The sequence below is a fragment of the Lontra canadensis genome, unplaced genomic scaffold (assembly GCF_010015895.1).
Source record: "Lontra canadensis isolate GAN:19392208 unplaced genomic scaffold, GSC_riverotter_1.0 scaffold25, whole genome shotgun sequence".
NCBI classification, from domain to species: domain Eukaryota; kingdom Metazoa; phylum Chordata; class Mammalia; order Carnivora; family Mustelidae; genus Lontra; species Lontra canadensis.
The window spans coordinates 15,500,630-15,521,919 of NW_022631019.1; the positions used below are offsets into that span (position 1 = coordinate 15,500,630).

Below are 21,290 nucleotides of genomic sequence, written 5' to 3' on the forward strand. Positions count from 1 at the left end.
GCCTCTGGGGCAGGTCCTCCTGCACACTTCCCCCCCCCTGCCCACCACCTGCCTCACCTCTCACAGTGACGCCCGCTGTGGCCTGGGGAGCACGCATCACAGGTGGGGTGGCCGTCGGTGTCCAGAAAGCAACTATGAGTAGCCCTGATGGTGCGGGGGGCAAATTTCTAGTTAGAAGGTCAGCAGTCCTTCCTTTAGGACCAGGGGAGAAGGGAGAGGAAGAGTGGGCAAGTGAGTGAGGTGCCAGGCACCGTACTCCGAGCCCTCATTCAGTTCTCATACTAATGGCGAAGAGGCAGTGTCTTATCATCTCCATTTCACAGATGGGGAAATGGAGGCCCAGAGAGGTAAGTGTCACTTATACAAAGCGACACAGTGAGGCAGTGGCAAGGCCAGAATTTAACTGCTGTCTCTCAGAAAGGCCTGGAAAGAAGGGAGTCTGGAAGGAGATGGGAGGGGGTATTTCAGGAAAGGGCAGGTCCAGGACGCACTGGCCACCAGCAGGGGCTCCATGGCATGGGCACGGCTGGCAGTCCTGTGGGGTCCCCCGCTGGGCATCTCCATAGTATCCGGGCTGGCACTGCTCACACTGAGGGCCCTCTGTGTGGTGTTGGCAGCCCTGGAGGGGGCAGAGTATGGGTTGAGGCTGGGCCCCTGGAGGCCACTGATCCCTGGGCAGGAAGGAAGGGGAGCGGGACTCACCTGGCAGACACCTGTTTCAGGCTCACAGACCTCCGTATGGCCATGGCAGCTGCAACGTTCACATGTGCCCAGGTAGAGTCCACTGGGCATGCGTGTGTAGCCCGTGTCACAGTCCTGGGAGCAAGAAGATTGGGCAGTAGTCGGGCCCTCCTGGTCCGGGCCCATTCAGGGCAGTGCCCAGGGGATGGTGGGGCTGGGTTGGGCCTGGGGAGGACGGGAGAGCTAAAGGGGGAGGAGACTGGAAGCACCAAGGAGGTTGCTGGTAGACAGGTGGGTGGGGCCCAGGGCTTACCTGGCAGGATGGGCCACGGTACCCGGGTGGGCAGGAGCACTGTTCCACCTCCAGTGCAGGGTCCTGACTGGTGTCCTCAGGCACAGCCACATCCATGCTGATACCAGAGACCCTGGGAATGACAAGACCCACCACAAATGAGCACACCTTCCACGCTGGCCCTCCCTGGAGTTCTGCGTGTGATTACGTCATTAATTCTCACAGGCCCACTGTGGTGTTGTTGAGGCCCTGTCTGGCTCTCCAACTGGGTGTCCATCCCCTGGCTGCTGCAAGGCTGTGGCAAGTGACTTAGACCTGCCATTCCCTCAAGAGAATGAGCCTTCCTTTCTCGGACAGAACATACACCCTGCTCTCCCGGGGTGACCAATGAGAGCCTGACCTAGAGCACAGAAGCCCCTCTCCCTCTGCAGAATGACTCTGCAGAGCTCCTGTGGGGTGAGTCTGTGACTAGTCTTTATCCGAAACCGCTTCCTTGCCTGGCCACTTCCCCTTCCTTCATCTGGCTGTCCTTCCCTCTCCCTCCTTCCCAAATTCTCACCATCAATCACTGCTCCCCGATCCCCATCTCAGGCTTTGCTTCTAGGGACCCCGACCTCGGACCAGCCCCATGATCTCCATTTTACAGATGTAGAAAGTGAGGCACAAAAGGCCCCACACCCTGCATGTGGGAGAGCTGGCAATCTGGCCACACCACACCACGCCGCGGAGACCAGAACCTCTGCCCCAAGCCCCTGTGGCCTCCTGCCCTGGCCCCAGACACCTGCTCTCAGCTGGCTGCTGGCTGAAGGATGCCTGGATCAGGAGAGTGTCGATGCCCGCCAGCGCCATCAGCAGGTGCTCCCGTGTGGCCGGCTGCCCATCAGGCCGTTGCCATGCTTGCTGCCAAGGAGAGGACACGTGTGCGGTCAAGCACTGACACCCCGGGCTACTGACGCCCCTGAGTGAGAGAGTCTGGGCCCTGTGCTTCCCCACCCCCAGGCTGCAGGCAGTGGGGCTCACCTCCCGGAAGGGCACTGTGAAGGTGCTGGGCTGGCCGGGGCTGGGCTCCTGGGAAGTGTGATGCTCCAAGACAATGCCATTGCCCTGCAGGACAACCAGGGGCTGCCCATGCAGGGGCGTGGAGCCGGGTTGGGGCCTCTGGGTCACTGTGAAGCGCAGCTCCCCTCCGTAGGAGGTCACCTGGGACACAGGGTAGACAGGTGCTCAGCAGAGGCCGCGCAGTCCGGCCCCGCCGTTGCTCTTCCCCAGCCCCGCTGCTCACCTTGTCCCCACGAAAGCGTGAGGGGAGGCTCCAGAAGTAGGGTCCGGCCAGAAGGCTGTGGAAGGAGGAGAAGACCAGCTCCCCGGGTGCGGGTGAGGAGACGCCATCGCTGGTGGTGTGCGTGCCCGCGGCATTGGTCAGGCTGAACTGCCCGGGCTCCTCAGAAGCCCCGTGTACCTGGGAGAGGGAGAGGAGGCTGGCATGGGGGCTGGGGGCTGGGGGCTGGGCTGGGCATGTGGCCCACCCTGGGCACAGGGCCACCCCCCAACCCTGCTGTCTCCCCACCTGCCCACATAGGTACCTGAGCACGGCTCCAGGACGAGCTGGTGCACTGGCGACTGACGCCCATGCAGAAGCACTTGAGGCAGCCATCGGGGTTGCGGGCATTCAGGTGGAAAGAACCGGCCACACACTCGTTGCACAGACGTCCCACCACGTTATTCTGCAGGCACAGAGCTGGGAGCTGCAGGACAGCCCACGGGAGGGGCTGCCTGGAGCTTCCGGCTTCATCGGCCGGCCCTTCCAGGTGGGGACCCAAGGCCAGGAAAGCCACAGAAAGAGCACAGAAAGGCAGGGCTGCCACCATGTGAACAGTGATTCCCAATTAAGGGCAGCTGAAGCCGCCAACCTTTTCCCCCTTTTTGCTTTGGCTGGTAGGGGGCTCACAAACACATGTAGATTTGAAATACAGCCATTTGGTTAGAAGTTACTGCTACTCTTTATGAAGTGCTTCAGGCACTGTGCTGGTTCCTGTTTGACCATTAACTCATTTAATTCTTCCGAGCCCCTTGAGAAGTAAAGTGAAAACTCCATGCTTCACATGAGAAAATGGAGGCTCAGGGGTGGAAAATGATTTACACCAGGTCCCTTCGCTTGCTAATCCACTCGGGGATCTAAGATCAGGAGTACTTTGGGGGCATCTGGGTGGCTCAGTGGGTTAAGCCTCTGCCTTTGGCTCAGGTCATGATCTCGGGGTCCTGGGATGGAGTCCCTCATTGGGCTCCCTGCTCAGTGGAAAGCCTGCTTTTCCCTCTTCCACTCCCCCTGCTTGTATTCCTTCTATCGCTGCCTCTCTCTGTTAAATAGATGAGTAAAATCTTAAAAAAAAAAAAAAAAAAAAAAGATCAGGAGTGCTTTGGTCCAGTTCCTTTTTCCCACTGACACCAGATTCTCCCACGCTTAATGTAAATGATGTCCCTTCTCGGAGCCTCTGTTGCTCATCTGTAAATTGGGGACGCTAATACCTATACGGTCATGTCAGTGTGAGAACAGGAAAGCAAAGGGACAACACAGAGCAGTCACAAGAACAACGACTGGCAAAGGATCTGGGACTTCAGCCTAGGCTACCTGACTCCCCAGCCTAGGCCCCCTCCTGGTGCCAGAACACCTCTCAGGAGGGGAAGACTAGCCAGCCAGGCTCAGCAGCTTCTGGCCAAGGAGCTATGGAGAAGGTGGAGCTTCCTTCCTCTCTCTCCCAGATGTGTGCCCACCAGAGGCCCCTGGGGTGGGGGAGGGGAGGGCACACATACCTTACAGCGACAGGCCTCCCCAGAGGTCCCCATGCTGCCTCGCTCGTCACAGCGCACGATCTGCTGGTCTGGAAGCACAAAGTGGGTGTTGGCAAGGCAGGCGGGAATGGGATAGACCCAGTCTGGCCAGACAGGTGGCAGAATGGGATGGCTCCCCAAGGATCACGGGCTTGGGGCTGAGCTCCTGGACTGGGGCCCAGTAGGCAGCCCGGGGAGGTGCCAGGGGAATGGTGGTTGGGATACTCACTGCTGGGCCTGCACTTCCCGCCAGGCTGAATGGGGTTGCCCTCATATCCCGGGGCACAGCTGGTAGAAAGAGGGAGACTCGTTAGTGGCGTTTCTGTGTCCCCCACCCAATACAGCCTGCTTGCCCTGGTGCCCGCCGGCTTTCCCTCACCTCTCACAGCGGCGGCCTGTGTAGCCCGGGGCACACGCATCGCATGTGGCTTGGCCATCTGTGTCCAGGAAGCAGGTGTCTGAGAATCTGTGGGTATCGAGTAGCAGGATGGGGCAGGGCTGCCGTGATGGGCCAGATCAGGGCTTACACTCCCACCCTGGGAGATGATTTTTTGTCCACAAAGCACAGTAAATGTAAATGTAAGGCACAGTATGCCACGAGACATGGTGCCTCTCTTCTCTTTGCCCAGCTGTCCTTTATTTTTTTTTTTAAAAGATATATATATTTTTTTAAGTTCTCTCTATACCCAATGTTGGGCTCGAACTTACAACCCTGAGATCAAGTCACATGCTTTACTGACCAAGCCCCTGCCCACCTAGTCTTGATCTGCAGCCTCATAGCAACACTAGAAAGACAGATGGGCCCACTATATGGGGAAGGAAGGAAGCTGAGGCCCAGAAAGGCTAAGGGGCACGGAACAATTTAGTGACCAGGTTAGGATTTGAACCTGGGCCTCCCACCTCCCTGCCCAGAGTCTGCCCATCGTCTGCTGTACTGCTCCTCCCCCCAGGATCACTGCCCCATGCCAGCTCTGACCTGCGGGAGGCGTCAATGTATGGGCAAGGACAGGGCCGGCAGGCAGTGGCTGTGGCCTTCGTGGCATCCCCAAAGAAGCCAGCCTTGCACTTGTTGCACTGCGGACCTTCTGTGTTGTGCTGGCAATTCTGGGAGGAAGGGCAAGGAGTGGTTCAGGTCCTGCAGAGCAGGCCTTCCAACCCAGCATAGGGCCACACTGGATTCTGAGCATGGCCCTTTGAGGCTGGCCCAGCCTCCTCCAGCATGCTGGGATTACTCCACTGCCCTGCAGACAACAGAGCAGCCAGCTGCATCCTGATAGGGAATTCGTCACCTCACGTGGGCAGCCTGTTCCACAGAAGGTTCTAAATGCCTGCTTTAAAAAACCCGTCTCCTTCTTCTAACCTGCTGGCCATTTCAGCCCTCTAGAATCTGTTTTTTTTTACCCTACGCAGCTCTTGGGGAATTTGAAGATGGTAGCTTTCTCTATTTGAGCCTTGTCTTCTGTCAGCTCCATAATCCCAGCTCCCTCCCCTATTCCTTAGAAATACATATGATTTCCAGGTTTTTCCCCCTTAGTGCTGTCTTGCTAAGGACCATCCTTATCATAGTACTTTCCAAGACTGTTCTGACCAAGGTGGAAGAGAGTAGAACATTCACCTCCCTTATCTGGATGTTATACCTCTGTTAATGTATCCAGAGGTCATGATAGTTTATCTGGCAGCCATGGCAGTCACTCCAGAGGCTCATGCTGAGCTGGTGGGCACAAAGAGGCTTTAGCCTGGGCCTCCCACCCTGTCTGTGTCCCCAGCCCCTAGCCAGTGTCCAAATGCCAATGGGCACTACTCACCAGGCAGTGGCCATACACAGGGTCACAAGCGCTGGCATGCCCATTACAGTTGCAGCCCGAGCAGGTGCCCAGATAGGGCCCGCCAGGCACCCGGGTAAAGTGGGCATCACAGCTCTCGCAGGATAAGCCAGAATAGCCGATGGGGCATCTGTGGGGGCAGGAGAAAGACAGTGGTTATAGGAACTGTGAGGCCCTGCTGTTTCTCCCTACCTTCGCTGGGGACTCTGTGGTTCCGAGCCCTGCCAAGTCAGGTACCTGCACTCCTCTACACTGTGGGCCCGGCCGTGGCTGGTGGAATGGGTGACAGTGGTGTCCATGGCAATGTCACTCAGTCCCACGCTGGCCATCTTGGCATTGTACACCGTCTGGATGAGCACGGCCTCCAGGCTCTGTAGCACCTGCATCATCTCAGCCCGCTGCACGGGACGGCCAGACTCGTGGACCCAGTGCTCCTGGACACGAACAAAGGTGTGTGGAGGCAGCCCACATTAGCACCTGCCCAGCCTGTAGCACCTTCGCCCAGGGCCCTGAGAGCTCAGGCACCACGCACCTCGGAGAACTGAACCTGGCGCTGGTTCAGAGTGCCGGGCTGGGTGGGTACGTGCCCTCGGGAGAGGATGCGATATCCGGCGCCCATGAGGACCACATCCGGCCGTTGCACTGGCTCCAGCATGCCACGGGCCAGCTCGTAGCGTACCTTGTAGCGCAGGGAGCCCCCGTAGGAGTCCACCTGGTCAAGATAGGGCAGCTCAGGGCAGGGAAGCCGGCCGGGGGTGGGGCACGACCTGATGCCTGCTCTGGGTCCACTCGGCCTTTCCTCCTCCCTCTGTATGCCTGGCGCTCACTGTATGCCTGGCACAGAGCTGGACACAAGGAAGCAGAGATGGGTGGGACTTGGCTCTGCCTTGAGGGTACTTGGTCCGATGTGGGTGGTAGAATAAAAGTTGCCCAGGGAGGCCAGAGGAGGAACACTGACACTGTCTCAGGTGTGGGGGAATGGTCCAGGAGCACCTTTTTAAAGGCTGAGTCAGCATTCCTTCCAACCTGAGCATGGTGGACAGACACCTTACTCTGAACGAATAAGCCACTGCCCATCTTTCCCCCAGAGCGGAGTCTGTCTTGCCACCTACCAGCTTCAGAGGGAGCAGAGCACCCAGGCAGGTTCTGGGCATAGGAGGGCAGCTTGGCCTTTCTCCTGCCTGGAGCAGCCGAGGCTGGTCCCTCACCTTATTGCCCAGGAACTGCTCGGGCAGAGTCCAGAAAGAGTCATGCACCAGGAAGCGTCGGGACAGGTCGACCAGCTGGAACTCCTGCAGAGCAGGGTCGATCTGCAGCTGCGTGGAGGAGAGGGGTGGCATGCCGGGCTGCGCAGGCATGGTCACGTTCACGCCTGTTGACAGCAAGACGGAGGGGTGAGGGCCACAGTGCATGCCTGCCAGAGACACCCGCCTTGAAAGGCAGTTATCCAGAGAGATAGGAAAGTTCTGGGGAAAATCTGACTTAAAGAGAACTTTAGTGTCTTCCCCCAAGTCAAAAAAACACACACAAAAAAACCCAGTTTTTTTTCTTCCCTACAGTTTTGGAGCAGCATTTCCCAAAGCATGCTCTGGGCAAAGTCAATGCTGGAGAATGATGACGGGGAACCATTTGGGAACCACAGTGTCAAAAAAAGGTCAAGGGGATTCTTTGTGGCGGGACTTTTCAGAGCCTTCCGTTTGAGGACCTCTCCACCGACTGTCAGGGTAGGAACGGCCCTCAGGGGGCAGTAGAGAGCGACCCAGGGCTGAAGAACAGATGCCAAGTCCTGGGTCTACCACCCTCCAGATGTGTGAGTCTGATGAGAGGCCTCAGTATCCATCTGTAAAATGGAAGTAATACTGGCTTGTTTCAGAAGCTTATTAGGAAGATAAAATGAACAAATTGATAGGAAATGCTTAAAACAGAACGTAGCACAAGAGAAGTGTTCACAGACAGCTGCTTATGGCCGTTGTCAGTATGATGGGTCGGCTAGCCTAACACACGCCCCGGGGCCCCAACACATGCACACACATGCACACACACACACAGGAATTCTCTCTACAGCACGCTTCCAGATCTCTAGGGCAGCACTAACCATCCAAGAAAATGTTTGTGAGGATAGACGTGTCTTATACTTGTATTCTCTCATACGGTAGCCGCTAGCCATATGGGGCTACTAGGTGCTCAAAATTTATGTTTTTTTTTTTTTTAGATTTATCAATTTATTTGACAGAGAGAGAGAGAGAGAGGGAAAGCCCGCATGCACGATGGGGAGAGGCAGAGGGAGAGACAATCTCTAGCAGACTCCCTGCTGGGCACAGAGCCCGACGTTGGGCTCGATCTCACAACTCTGAGATCATGATCTCAGCCAAAACCAAGAGTCAGAGGCTTGACCAACTGAGCCACCCAGGCATGCCGGTGAGTTGATTAATTTTAATTTAAACGGTCACTTGTTGCAAGTGGCTGCCACATGGAACAGCTCTAAGGGATGGGAGGCTCATTACCTTCAAAAGCAGTCCCTCCCAACCCTGGACAGGTTTGACTCTTAGAAATTCCTTCCTTGTGCTAAAACTACAACTATGTGGCACTAGCTCCTCCCCTTCCTTGTAAAAGCAAGCCCTGTAACCATGGAAGGGTCTCTACTTTTGTCTGCAGAATGACCATACAAGGCCCCCAACACCAGGCCACACTCTTCCAGGCCTGCCTTCCTCCTTCTCTCCCAGGGATGTTTTCGGGTCCCCTGCATCCTAGTCACCGCTCACGCACAGGCCACCTGCTCAGCCCCGCCCACCCTGACCATTCTGAGTCCGATCAGCCAGGCCTGGGGTCCAGCTCGAAACACTCTCTAAACAGCTGTGTAAACCTAGGGAAGCCCCACTGCCTCTCAGAAGAGTAAAAACAGCCCTAACCCTGCAAGGATGACCAGCTGTCCGATGACTGTGTGTCAGGCCACAGCACTGGCCCAAGGCTTACTATGGAAGCAGCTAAATGCCCTCCTTGCATTTAATCCCCTGGGATGCAGAAAGTGAGATGTGATACAGCTTGATGTGAGACAGTAAACGGGGGCTGCGCCTTGAACCCAGGTCCGGGTGATGTCTGGGCCCATGACGTTCTGCCTCTCAGAGCCAGAGAGAACAGAGTCTGGCTGCCTGCCCTTGGGTTCGGGAAGACAAGCCTGGAGAAGCCAAGGATCACACAGACAGTAACGGGCATAACTGGAGGTCAGCCCCCGGCTGAGAAGATGCCTAAACCTGGCTCTGGGGACATGGGCACCTCTTAGTCTCTGGGGATGACGCTGCTGTAAATGATGACAAGGACATCAGAGAGTATGCATGGGGCCCTCAGCGTGGACTGAGCTTGATTCGGAGTGGCTTATATAGGTTAACCTGTTAAGTCCTTCCAATCGTGTGGGAGGTAGTTCTTATTTCTTCCCCATTTTGTAGATGAGGGACTGGAGACACAAGACGGTCACTTGACCAAGGGCACAGGCAGCAAGAGAACATCAGAATTTACACCAGGGATCTGGCCCCAGAGCCTGTCCTCTTCATAACCCAAGCAGGCAGATGAGTATGGACTTGGCTTTTCCTAAAACATGTGTTTCCCCTGAAGTGCTGCTCTTACAGGCCCCCCTGTGCCTGTCCTGAGGATGCTGCTCTCCCCTCTTTTCCTCCTCTCTAGGCCTGGTGCCTGCCCCCGCACTCCCACAGTGCCGCCCACCTGTCCACCCACTGACGCACCCTTGAAGTCATCAGGCCGGTCAAAGCGTAGCCGGATCTGGTCCCGGAAGCGGCGGCTGCTCTGGCACACGCTGGTGACCCCAAAGCAGAAGCAGGGCAGGCAGGAGGCGGTGGGCTCCAGGTAGAAGTGCCCATCGGGGCAGGGCCCTGCCGGGTGGCATGGGAGTGGGTTGCAGCCGGTCACCAGCAAGCAGCCCCGGCTCCCCACCATGCCTGGGGCCCGTCTGCCCACCCGCTGTACCTCGCTTTGGAATGAGCTCCAGGACACCGTCAGGAATGCCAAACACCATGCCCCGGGCATTCATGGCCTCACAGGTGTAGGCCCCCTGGTCTGCCTCTTTCACATCGCGGATGGTCAGCGTGCCACGGCCTCCTTCGCTGGTCACTGTCACCCTGGAAGTCCCCGGGACAGTGGTGGGACCAGGCCAGCGCCACTGACCCAGCGTCCCCCATCTCCCTGGGCCCTGCCCGGGCTCAGAGCCATACCTGGGATGAGAGGGGATGTGGCCCCAGTTAAGCCTCCAGTTGATGATGGGGGTGGGGACACCAATGGCCACGCAGGTGAAAGTCACTGTCTGGCCCCGGGAAGCCTGGACGAACTCCTGGGGAGGAGTCACCACCTGGGGGGGCACTGGGGAGACCAGAGCACGAGTGAGGGATATAAAGGGCAAAGGGAGGAGGAGAGGGGGCGGAGAGCAGGGCTGAGACTGTGGACTGGGCTGTGGGAACCCACCCCGGGGCCCCGGGCCCCTGCTCACTGCAGCCGAATTCATCGCTTCGGTCCGGACAGTCGCTCTCCTCGTCACAGTGGAAGCTGGCGGGGATGCACGTGTTCGTGGAGACACAACGGAACTGCGTGGGTCCGCACACGTCCTCGGGGCGCTTGGCAGCTAGGGGACAGAGCCGGGCAGTTTGGGCCGCAAGCACTGCCCTCAGGGAGGATCGCCCCCACTCCCTACCCACACCCGACGGTCAACCCTGCCCACCTTCCCCTGGTGTCCCCAGGGTCACTCTCTCTTCTCACCCACGTGACACACAGCTGCCCTGATGAGATCCACACAGTTACCCCAACATTGCCAGCTGTCACCAGCCAGCCATCAGATGGCTCATCACATTACTCTGTCCCCTCCCCACCCAAAGAGAGTTATACCTAGGATAGCACAGTCACTCAGTTCCCTCCACACTCAGCCAGCCTCAGGAGCCCAAGACCTCTGCCAAAGGCACAGGCAAAGTGACCGGCCTCCCTAGACACCAGGTGATGCCAGATGCAGTGCCCTCTCACAGGAAGGCCTTGCAATGGGCCTGCCATAGCCCAAACCTCACTGCTCCAGCTGGGCCCCCAGCTGGGCCCCCAGCTGGGCGCCCAGCTGGGCATCTTTGGTAGACAGTGACTGACATCCTTCCTCGGGGAGACTGACTTTGAGACAGACACATGGACCAGAGAAAGCAGGCAGAGTGGTGTAGGCGAGGAAGGAGAGGGCACAGGGAAGGAAGTGAGAGGAAACCAGGAGGCAGCCATCTACTGACCAGCCTGGGGCTTCTGTCCCAACAGTCCAGGAGTTCCCGAGGCCACCCGGCTTTCACATTCTCTGTCCTGTGCTCTGCCGGCAAGGACTTGCGGCCTCCTTTGATTTTTTCCCAGCTGAGAAGGGCTTTTCAACTGAAGCCCTCAATTACTTTCTTTCCCAAGGGGCTGTCTGGTCAGGGAAGCTCGGAGCCACGGGAAGGACATCAGAAAGCTCTGTTATTTTGCAGAACGCTGCTGCTTCTCTCGGCACCGATGTGGGGTAGGGAAGGCAGAGCATGGCAGGGAGGAGCTGGACCGGCGGACGGAAGGAATGTCCACATGCACCCAGGCGCGTGACCCGGGATCACAGAGAAGCGGTTTGAAAATGATCCTCAATCTCAGACTACCAAACCCCAGGCTTCAATAGGGAAGGACACTCTAGATGCTGCCTGATAGTGTCTGACTCTCTAGCGTCAGCCATTCAACTCCCAGAATGGCCTTAACATTGACGGGAAGGATGGATGGAGGTCAGCTGGGTAGATGGGGATAGGTGGCTAGGAGGAGGGAAGGATGCTGGGTTGATGGGTGGACAGAGGGATGAAGGGCTGTGTAGACAGCGGATGGACGGAGAGTTGGGTGAATGGATGGACGGACAGATGAACGATGGACGAGGTAATGGGGAGACGACGAAGAGCTGGGCAGAGGATGTCCAGAAAAGTCAGAACTAGCTCGCTGTGAAGCCCTACGCCCATCAGGGAAAGGTTCTGGCTCCCACACTCGCCAAACGTCCCATCGTTAGGGGACACCGGGCTATCAAGCCCTCTTGGGCACTTGTCTGACCTCTACCCAAGCATAAATAACACAGAGAAGATCTATGACAACAAAGTACAGAAAAGAAACAAGGAGACATTAGCCACAGGCAGTCTGGCCACATGGATTCCTACAAAATTCAGTTCAAAGCCGAGAGCCCTCACCGCTGGGGGCAGAGAGAGAGGAACCTTCAAGTCTGTCCCCAGCGCCTGTGTGCTGGGCCAGGGAGAGCAGACCATCCTACGGGCAGGGCTGGGGTAGGGAGGCTGGGCCTGGTTGGGGGGGCCCCAGGCACACTCACGGCAGTCAGCCTCGTCGGTGCGGTCCTCACAATCAAAGTCCCCGTCACAGTGCCACAGCTTGAGGGCGCAGTGTCCGTTCCCACAGGGGAACTCATTGGGCTCACAGGGCGGTGCGGGGCCTGGGGGACCGGGCCAGGTTCAACCAGTGGCTTCCCCCGGCCACTCCCCTGTCCCCCACACCTGGCTCTCCACCGTGCCTGCCGGTCCTCACCGCAGTTGAGCTCGTCACTGCCGTCTTCGCAGTCCTCTTGCCCGTCACAGATGTAGTTTTTGGGGATGCATTGCCCACTGTGGCAGGTCGCCTTCTGAGGCCCACAGGGTAGAGGCCTGCCTGGACTGGGGGCCAGCAGCTGGGGAGTGGGCAAGCCTGGGAGCTGCTGTGGGGTGGTCGCCTCCGGCTGGGGCACTAAGTGCGGTGTCTCCACCAGAGCAGGCGGTATGGAGCTGAGCTCTGGGACTGGCTCCTCTGTGGACAGAGCCCTCCTGGTGTTGGCACAGGGTGGCGGCATGTGGCTCCTCACCCCTCCCCACCATGCTCTGCAGGCCCTCCCCATACCTCCGCCCGTGCTCCTCCCGTATCCCTGCCCCCCTGCCTGTACCAAACCCTCTCAGCTCCTGTTGGACTTGGGGGCCAGGTGCGTGCTGGCCCCTCTGGTGTTTGTGGGTCCCTTGTGGTCCTGGATGGCCCCTCACCACAATTGAGCTCATCAGACATGTCCCTGCAGTCAGGCCTCTGGTCACAGCGGTACTCCAGGGCTATGCACTCGTTGTGGCTGTGGCAGGCAAACTCGGCCTCGGTGCAGACTCGCGAGACCTGGGGCACTGCGGCGGTAGGAGGAGAGTCAGAGGGACGGGGGGGAGGAAGGGGGGGCGGTGTGCGGGGCGGAACTTGTGGGTGGCACAGGCACTGCGTGGCTGGGAGCAGGCTTTGGTGCCCTGTGTCTGGCTATTTGGTTTCTAGCAGACTTGAGCGAGGCAGAGGAGCACAGGGTAGACATATCACAGCACACACGGGGCATGGGACATGTGGTGGTGGCCTCACCCATGCCTTCCAGAAACCCCACACGCAGTTAACAAACCACACGCATGCGGATACCACATCACACGCATGCAGGCCACAAGCTGGCCCAGGGAGGATGCGGGGAAAGGCTGGAGGGGCGGCTGTGGGCTCTGCCGGGCCATCTCTCCCTCCTCCTTCCTTTCCCTCCATCCAGGAACTCGTCCAGGTACCTGGCTGGGCCTAGGTCTGGCTTACACTCTCACCTGGTGTCACTGCGGCCGCCACAGCGGCCAGAGGGGGCGGGGGTGTCTGTGCTGGAAAGGAAGGTGTGATCAGCACTGGCCCCACATGGGACCTGGGAGCCATGGGCTGCGGGGCCAAACCAGGCCCGTCCCACCATCCCTAGCTGGGGAGCCTCCCTAAAAAGTGGGGAGACGAGGGCTGGGTGCCCAGAAATCTTCAGATCTGGGGCTGGGGAATACCAAAAGAGCACACTTGAACTTTAGGTTTTGTGTGAAGAACAAGGGAGGTGATGGTTTCAATGTAATTTTTCTGATTGGGCGACCCCACAGTAGGGAAAGAGTGTGTTCAGTTCTGGGTTCCCCTGAGTCAGGGACGGTGATGTCTTGGAGCTTTTCCCTGGGGGAGAGACAGGGATGGAGTCAGGCTGAGAAGCAGGGCCTGTGGGGAATGAACACGGCCTGTCTGGTCTGGGAGTCAAAACAGGAGATGCAGTGCCATGTAAAGAAACCCGGGCTGACTGAGAGCTCGAAGGCCAGGCCTTTATATCTGAAAGCTGTGTGACTGTGGCCTAGTTTCTTGATCTCTCTGCAGTGTCTCATCTCCTCTCACCACAGGTTCTGGCAAGACTGGCATGGACATGGGGCTTGGTGTCAGTTCTGGCTTTTCCACTACTGCCTAGGTGAATGGGACAGGCCACTTGTCCTTTCTGGGCCTCCGTCCCTTAATATCTAAAACAGGAAGACTGTCTACTTCGTAGGAATGATGAAGGCTGAATGGGAAGCTGGACATAAGGGCCTTAACTGAGTGCCTAGCCTCCAGTTAGCATTCCATACATGTCTGTTCTGTTATTATTAAATACATAAGTGTTTGGGTCTCAAAGTACTGTATGTAGAAAGGAATTCTCACCTACTGTCAGCGTATGGAGGTCTAGAGAGAGAAGGGGAGAGCAGAAATTGGGTCTAATTGGGCACCTGTTCGAGGAAGCAGGTTACAAGATTACACTGAAACCCAGCCAGAGCTGCATAGAGACTGAGGGAGCAGACTGATGGGGTAGTGAGCTCCCTGTCCCTAGTGGTGTACAGGCCCCACGCTAGAAGAGCCCATGGTGGGGACCCTGGAAGGGGCCCCCACAAGTCTGAGACATGAGAAAGTGCCCCAGGTCCCGGGATGGGCTTACCTGTACCCAGGCGACGGAACTGGAAGCCCTGGGGGGAGGTGATGTAGGAGGCAATGGAGCCGCTGGAAATGACCTTGTGCAGCACCTCCTGAATCTGAGCCCCGTCCGCGTTCCCTTCTGAGCCCACGTCCAGCTCCACAAAGACCCAGCCATCCAGCTCCCTGGGGATGGGGCAGGGGGGGCCGGGGAGCTGGTAAGCCCGCGGCCTCAGCTCCTCCCTCGGCCCCAGCCTGAAGCTCAGGCCTGACCTCCTCTTTCCCTGTTCCTGGACAGCTTGGACCCGAGTGGGGGCAATTTAAGGTCTAAACCGTCTTCCCAAATTCGTGAATTTGCACCAACAGAGATGCACTCCATTTGGCTTCTCTTCCTTCCCCTTCTTGTTGCCCCCACCACCCCGGTCCCTCTCCGGCCCCCAGGGGACCCTTCTCACTTGATGAACACCACACTGACAACCTGGTCCCCAGGAATCTTCAAGTACTCCGACTCGAGCTGGAGAATGACACAGCACCGTCAGCCTTCAGACACCTTCACCTCATCCTAGGGCCGCCCCCCACCATACTCGGGGCACTCTTGGGCCTCTTCCCCTTCACCTCACCGTGTCTACCACTGCCTCGGACACCTCCCGGAACTCCTCGGAGCCCGCATCCTCCAGCTGGGGGCTGTAGTGGATGGAGCGGGTGAAGTTTACCAGGGCCCGGAAATAAACTGTGGAGAGGAGTGGGGTGTCATCATGAGGGGCCTGGCCTGGTAGGCGGTGGCCTCAGGTAGCTAGGCCAGCAGCAGGAAACTCAGGGATGGTCTCTAGAGGCCTTCTGCCCAGGCTGACCCCTGGGTGCCCACAGCCATGCCCAGCACTGCCCGTATGAGTACTTGTCACAGTGGCCCTGGCAGGCCTGCCCAGGGTCAAAGCCGAGGCCTCCACCTTCCAGTGAGGGGGCTTCAACCATCAGGGAAGCAGCCTGACCCAGAAGCTAAGTGATGTTGCAAAAGAGGACACCACCCCCACCCCCAGCGGCACAGAGGATGCTGGACAAAAAGAGCCCGCTTCTAGAAGAGGTTGGCCTGGCACAGGGATCAGCCACAAGTGACTGAGACATGCTTCCCCACTCTTCCGTGGCTGGTCCTACTCATCCCTCAGGGCTTGGCTCAACCATCACCTCCTCCAAGAAGACCGCCTGAATTGCCTTCCTCGCTCAACCCTGGCCATGTTAGAGAGACCTGGTCTGGACCCCCAGCCCCTGTGCTCCCCCCATCAGAGCACCTTCCACCCTGCACTGAATAGATCCTGCCTGGTGACGCATGGACTATAGGGATTCATGGTGAAAACCACGGCTTCTGAGGTCAGCCACACTGCAGCACTGACCTCACCTCTCTGAGCTTCTGTTTCCTCCTCGGTCCAACGAGGATATTAATTTAGTATCAATATTTTAATTAATATTAACAATAAATGTTAAATAATAAATATTAATGTTTTGATATTAATTTAATATTAATTTAATTAATTACATTGACTGCACTGGAGAGCTGGAGGGAATAAATGACATCATGCTCGCATACACCATCTCCCCGAGCATGTAGATGTGGCACCTGGCACAGAGCAGGTGCTAGAGGATCGGGAACTGGTGTCCCCCCTTCTGTCCCCTGCTAGACCACGAACCCGAAAAGGAGTGTAGCCCCAGATCGCATTCACCCCTGCATCCCCAGAGCCAGTGTAGTGCTTGGCACATAGTTGGTGCCTAAGATGTGATGACTTAATAAATTCATATCAGATCAGTGTGGGCGTTCACATACGACTGTTTCCTAAGCACCTACTATACATATATGATATGTATAAAGTCGGGTTTTTTTTAAAGATTTTATTTATTTATTTGATGGAGAGAGAGAGAAAGACAGCGAGAGAGGGAACACAAGCAAGGGGAGTGGGAGAGGGAGAAACAGGCTCTCCACTGAACAGGGAGCCCAACGCAGGGCTCAATCCCAGGACCCTGGGACCATGACCTGAGCCGAAGGCAGACGCTTAACATCTGAGCCACCCAGGTGCCCCATGATATGTATAAAGTTTTGTTGCTGTTGTTTTTTTAAAGATTTATTTATTTATTTGAGAGACAGGAGGGAGAGAGAAAGAGAGAGAAAGCACAGAGGGAGTGGGAGAGGGAGAAGCAGGCTTCCCGCTGAGCAGCGAGCCCAGTGTGGGGCTAGATCGCAGGACCCTGGGATCATGACCTGAGCCGAAGGCAGACACTTAACCCACTGAACCACCTAGGTGCCCCTGTATAATGTTTTATACACATTACATACAATGTTCATGAGTTCACGGAGCAGTTATAAATATGAGTTAATATGAGCTGGGAATGATCACATACATACACACGTAAGCACTCATATGGGGCTCTTAGAACAGAGCCTGGCATGTAGTAGACGCTGACTTGGTCTATAAAATATGTTGACTGTATACATAGACTAGTGTGTACGCGCACATACACACATAGACTAGTGTGTACGTGCACACACATGCGCGCGTGCACACAAACACACACAGACACACACTGTTTCTTGAGCCCCTACTATGTACAAGACATTTTAGGCATTGAATCTTATAATGTTCCTGAATTTAGGTGTTAATTATAAATGCCAAGTTAATGAGTTACAAATATCGAAATATGTGTAAATGCTTAGGACGGACCCCAGCACACAGTCGGTTCCAGATAACGTGAGCTCTTACTGTGTGAGAGGCAGTGTTGTGGTTAACAGCTTAGCTGCTGGAGTAAAACTGCCACTTACAGCCCTGTGACCTCATGTGACACGCTTCACCCCCGAGGATGAGCCTCAGTGTCCTCGTGTAAAATGCATGTAACAGCAGTCCCCACCCCCGAAGGTTCTTGTGAGGCTTAAGCTCAGAAACGTAAAGTACATTTATAACTGTGCTGGGTGAGTACTCGGGGCTGCCTGGGTTACCTCTAATTATTGTCTCTGGTCTTTACAACAAACCTGAGGGATGGATTTGGTTTTATTACCTCTCATCTGAGAGAGGCATTTATTCCTCTAACAAATCTATATTGAGGGCCTAGTACGTGGTTGGTGGTGTTCTCAGGGCAGAGGGTCTGGCCGTGAACTCCACATATGACCATTCCTGTCCCCACGGAGATGATTTTCTAGTGGGAGGAGAAAGGAAACAAATGAGCAAGAAATATATGGCCTCTGGGGAAAGAACCAGGGCTGGGGCAGAGGGTGTGCTGGGGTCGGGGTAGGGTGCTATGTTCCGGGGTGGCCAGGGAAGGACTCTCCTGAAGGAAGAGAGTGAGCCATGGAGAAGAATCTGGGGGAAGAGCATTCTGGGTAGAGGGTACAGCAGCTACAAAGGCCCTGAGGCAGAAGTGGCTCAGAGAGGGGACTGATGACAGGGTGAGGCCGGTAGAGCAGGGGGCAATATTGGGTGGGCCTGACCACAAGGCCCATTCCCTGTGCCCCTGCACTCGGCCAGGCCCCCAGGTGCACACGCCCCCCGAGCAAGGACCCTCTCCCTCTGCGGCCTGGGCTAAGCAAGCCCTGGGGTGTCAGGATGGGGCAGGAGGGGACTCCTACACTGAGGGAGGGTGCTCGTGCCCTGAAACACAGGGACCATGCTGGGCTGGGCTCCTGGGTGCCGGGTGGGTGGGGCTCTGTGGGTTGAAGCGTGGAGGCCGTGAGCTCGGCCACAGAGGCCCCTTGTGAACAGGCACAGAGGCCCATTGAGAGCCCCTCCAGCCCCTGGCCTCAGCCCCATGGCCCAGCGCGGGCGAGGAGGCCAGGCCTCTGCCCAGGAATGTGCTCGATCCTGGGGGAGGGGGCCGGGGCTCCACAAAGCCCCTTTCTCCTGGGCCCTGGGAAGGGCGCAGACCCTCCAGGCTGACCCTAGCCCTGCCTCCTCCTCCTTCTCCCAGACCAGGGGTAGGTCAGGGCGAGCACCCTCCCTCTTCCACCCTGAACTGCCTCCCTACGACCAGCGTGTGAGGGCTGAGAGCAGAAGGTAAAGCCCTGTCTTTCCCAGGAACCAGGCCCCAGAGCTGAGGGTATTGTAAGAGAGTGAAGCTGCCCGGGGTGGGTGTGCTCTCTGGGTGCCCACCCTGGCCAGCCATCTCCCTCCTGGCCCTCATCTTGACCTGAACCAGACACCTCACTTGGAGACAGAGGCTGGAGGAGCAGGAGGCCAGGAGCTGCCTGTGCCCAGGTGGGGGTGGGGAACAAACACGGGACCACCCCTGCCCCAAAGCAACTATCCCATCAACTCCCTATTGCGAAACTCCTCTGCCGCACACCCAGGCCCCTGAACCCCAGCCCTGAAGGCCCCTGGGTCCCTTGGGTGGGCCCAGAATCAGCTAGTCCTGAGGGGAGTACAAGTGGCCTGCAGCCTCTAGGGCCTTGTTCCCAAGGGGGTGACTGCATTCATCTCTGTCCTAGCAGTGCCCAGGGTGGGGGGACACTAGGGGACCCGCCCACTGTGTTTAGATGGGGCCTGGCTATGTCCTGGGCAGGGACCGGCCAGGCCCTCAGACTCAAAAAGAAAGTCCCTCAGAACCTTGCATGTGATAAAATAGAGGCTGGGGAGGAAGGGGAGAGGGAGAGCGGCGGGGGGCAGGGAATGGGGAGGGAGACAGAGGGACACCCCCAGGTCACCCTGGCCTCACTTAACTGGGAGGAGACTCCCCACCAGCCACAGGAGGGTAGTCCGGGGCCTGCAGAGCAGAGTTGCAGAGAGAGTGGCCAGGAAGGACAGCAAGGGAGGGAGAGGGGACCAGAGGGAGAGATGGAGATGGGAAAAGACAGAAACAGACAGACGGGAGGAAATGACAGGGATGCAGAGAGAAAACAGGGGAAGAATGAGAGCAAGGTTTGAAACACAGAAGGAAAGGAGAGAAGGAAAGACAGAGATGGAGAAAGACAGAAGGAGACAGAAGGACACAGCACAGATGAGACAAAGAGGATAGAGACAGGCCAAGGGAGGGGAGGAGGGGAGCAGGAGACCCAGATAGGTGTCAGCGCAGGCCAGACAGGTGAGAGGAGGTGGGCGGGGATCCCAGAGAGGGGATGTCAGAGTGAGGGGCTGTCTGCCACGTTGGGGTACTGGCACACAAAAAGTGGGGCAGGGCCAGAGGCTGCAGGAGTGGGCTAGGGTACCATCTCAGGGGCTCAGCTTCAGGGTACGGGGCTGGGCCCCAGGCAAGGGGCATGGCCGGCATGGCCCCATCTCTGACGGCCCTTGCTTCCCCTGCTTCCCAGCATGGGGAGGACACTGCCCTGGGGCAAGGCTGAAGTGAGCACACAGAGACCCTGGGAATGGCAGACCCACTTGCTGACTCTAGGCCTCAGACTCGGCCCAGCTGCCTGGACCTGCCCCAAGGGTGGCAGGCCGATGCCAGGGCCAGGCCTGGAGGGTCTGAGGCCCTGTGTCTTCCCACAGATAGGACCCACTCACAAGCACAGACCTCTGCTCGGCTCGCAGGCCCTGCCCGGCTGCTGCTCTCCATTCCCCACCCCTTCTCCCACCTCTGACCCCTCCTGCCCTCGCAGCTGCCTCTCACGGGGGAGGAAGGCTGGCAAGGGCTCCTCAGAGCTGTGGTGGTCGACAGCGCCACGGCAGGGGCCACAGACATTTCCAAACGGAAAGTAGGGACAGGACCAGGGCCTCTGCAGACAGGCCTCGCTTTAGCAAGAGGCAGCTCCCAGGCATCCTACAGCCCTAGAAGGACCTACATGGGGAAAAGCTTGAGGCAGGATCCGAGTTCCAGGGGCTGGGAGGTCATGGTCAGGACCAGGACATGCAGGGGCCAACCCTCCTATCTGTACTTGCCCAGGTAGGACACCACTCTCGGGCATGTGGATGCGCCCGATACACCAAAGGGAGGGTCACCACCCTGGAGAGGTGCAGGCCCACCCCTGTGGGAGCCACTGGCTGCCGTGTGGCCGCCTGAGCTGAGCTCCACCCTTAGCCCTGACCACAGAGTGCTCAGCGCTGGCTTCCAGAGAAGGCAGCAGGAACCATACGGAGCTGCTGGGCTTTGCCATCCAATAGTTCCTTCTCTACCCAGAATGCTGGGGTTGGAAGAAGGAGGGACTCTGAGGCCCAGTGCTGGCCTGGCCCCAGCTCCACTGTGCACCGAGTGCTGGCAGCGTGAGCAGCTGATGGAGGCCTGATTCTCTTCTCTCCACCAAGCCCAGCCCTCTTCCTCAACACAGGAACCCTCGGCTTCCCTGCAGGTGACCCAACCTAAAGGTGGGGTCCCTCCCAGGTCCAAGATGAGGCTACTTCCACCCCTAGTTGGCCTGACCAAATGTCCTGTGCCTACCTGGCCATCCCCTCCCGGGGTCCCCAGCTCTGCACCCCCAAGAAGGGATCTAGGAAAGGACCTCACAGTGGAGTTGCCCTGGGAGATGAGAATTTTCCTTTGAATGCTGCATGTCTGGCTTTCAGCACCTATTATAACCGGACATATCCTGCCTGTGGCCCTTAGCCTTGTCCCTTGGGCACAGATGACCACACAGCCCAGCCACCCCGACTCGTGGGGACCTGCCAATCATGTCACATGATTGTCACTGGGCAAGTATGAGACCACCTGCATGGCAGGCCCATGGAGCCCTTGAGGCCCTTGGCTCCCGAGACAAGACCTCTGTGGTGGGAAAGACCTGCTTTGGGGCTTCTGTGGGGAGCAGGAAGGGGGGCCTATGCCTTCAGCAACTTACCCATCTGAAAGTCCCCGCTGCCCAGGTCCCCGCTCCCCAGGCCATCTGCAAGCAGAAGAGAGGTGTGTGTGGCAACAGGCATTTGTTGGGTATCTACTGGGTGTCGGGCACGGTTCGGGGCCCTGGCATGTCATGCGCCAGGTCATGAAAGCTGAGAACTGTCACCTCCTCC

General features: G+C 57.6%; 1 protein-coding gene across 1 annotated transcript in view; it reads right to left on the bottom strand.

The window, feature by feature from the left end:
* Window positions 1-21,290, bottom strand: part of HSPG2 (heparan sulfate proteoglycan 2) — a 76,874-nt gene that overhangs the window by 42,942 nt on the left and 12,642 nt on the right. The window contains exons 4-31 of the mRNA XM_032864031.1: window positions 21,119-21,163; window positions 14,997-15,106; window positions 14,832-14,890; window positions 14,402-14,562; window positions 13,245-13,295; window positions 12,675-12,803; window positions 12,193-12,447; window positions 11,981-12,100; window positions 10,121-10,252; window positions 9,849-9,993; window positions 9,604-9,755; window positions 9,363-9,509; window positions 6,834-6,997; window positions 6,158-6,337; window positions 5,863-6,059; window positions 5,608-5,755; window positions 4,779-4,906; window positions 4,182-4,268; window positions 4,032-4,090; window positions 3,785-3,852; window positions 2,557-2,697; window positions 2,256-2,432; window positions 1,994-2,173; window positions 1,755-1,873; window positions 995-1,106; window positions 703-816; window positions 492-619; window positions 58-144 (exon numbers count right to left, since the gene is read on the bottom strand). Coding sequence (XP_032719922.1) covers window positions 58-144; window positions 492-619; window positions 703-816; window positions 995-1,106; window positions 1,755-1,873; window positions 1,994-2,173; window positions 2,256-2,432; window positions 2,557-2,697; window positions 3,785-3,852; window positions 4,032-4,090; window positions 4,182-4,268; window positions 4,779-4,906; window positions 5,608-5,755; window positions 5,863-6,059; window positions 6,158-6,337; window positions 6,834-6,997; window positions 9,363-9,509; window positions 9,604-9,755; window positions 9,849-9,993; window positions 10,121-10,252; window positions 11,981-12,100; window positions 12,193-12,447; window positions 12,675-12,803; window positions 13,245-13,295; window positions 14,402-14,562; window positions 14,832-14,890; window positions 14,997-15,106; window positions 21,119-21,163 — 3,595 coding nt within the window. The remainder of the gene's footprint in view (window positions 1-57; window positions 145-491; window positions 620-702; window positions 817-994; window positions 1,107-1,754; window positions 1,874-1,993; window positions 2,174-2,255; window positions 2,433-2,556; window positions 2,698-3,784; window positions 3,853-4,031; window positions 4,091-4,181; window positions 4,269-4,778; window positions 4,907-5,607; window positions 5,756-5,862; window positions 6,060-6,157; window positions 6,338-6,833; window positions 6,998-9,362; window positions 9,510-9,603; window positions 9,756-9,848; window positions 9,994-10,120; window positions 10,253-11,980; window positions 12,101-12,192; window positions 12,448-12,674; window positions 12,804-13,244; window positions 13,296-14,401; window positions 14,563-14,831; window positions 14,891-14,996; window positions 15,107-21,118; window positions 21,164-21,290) is intronic.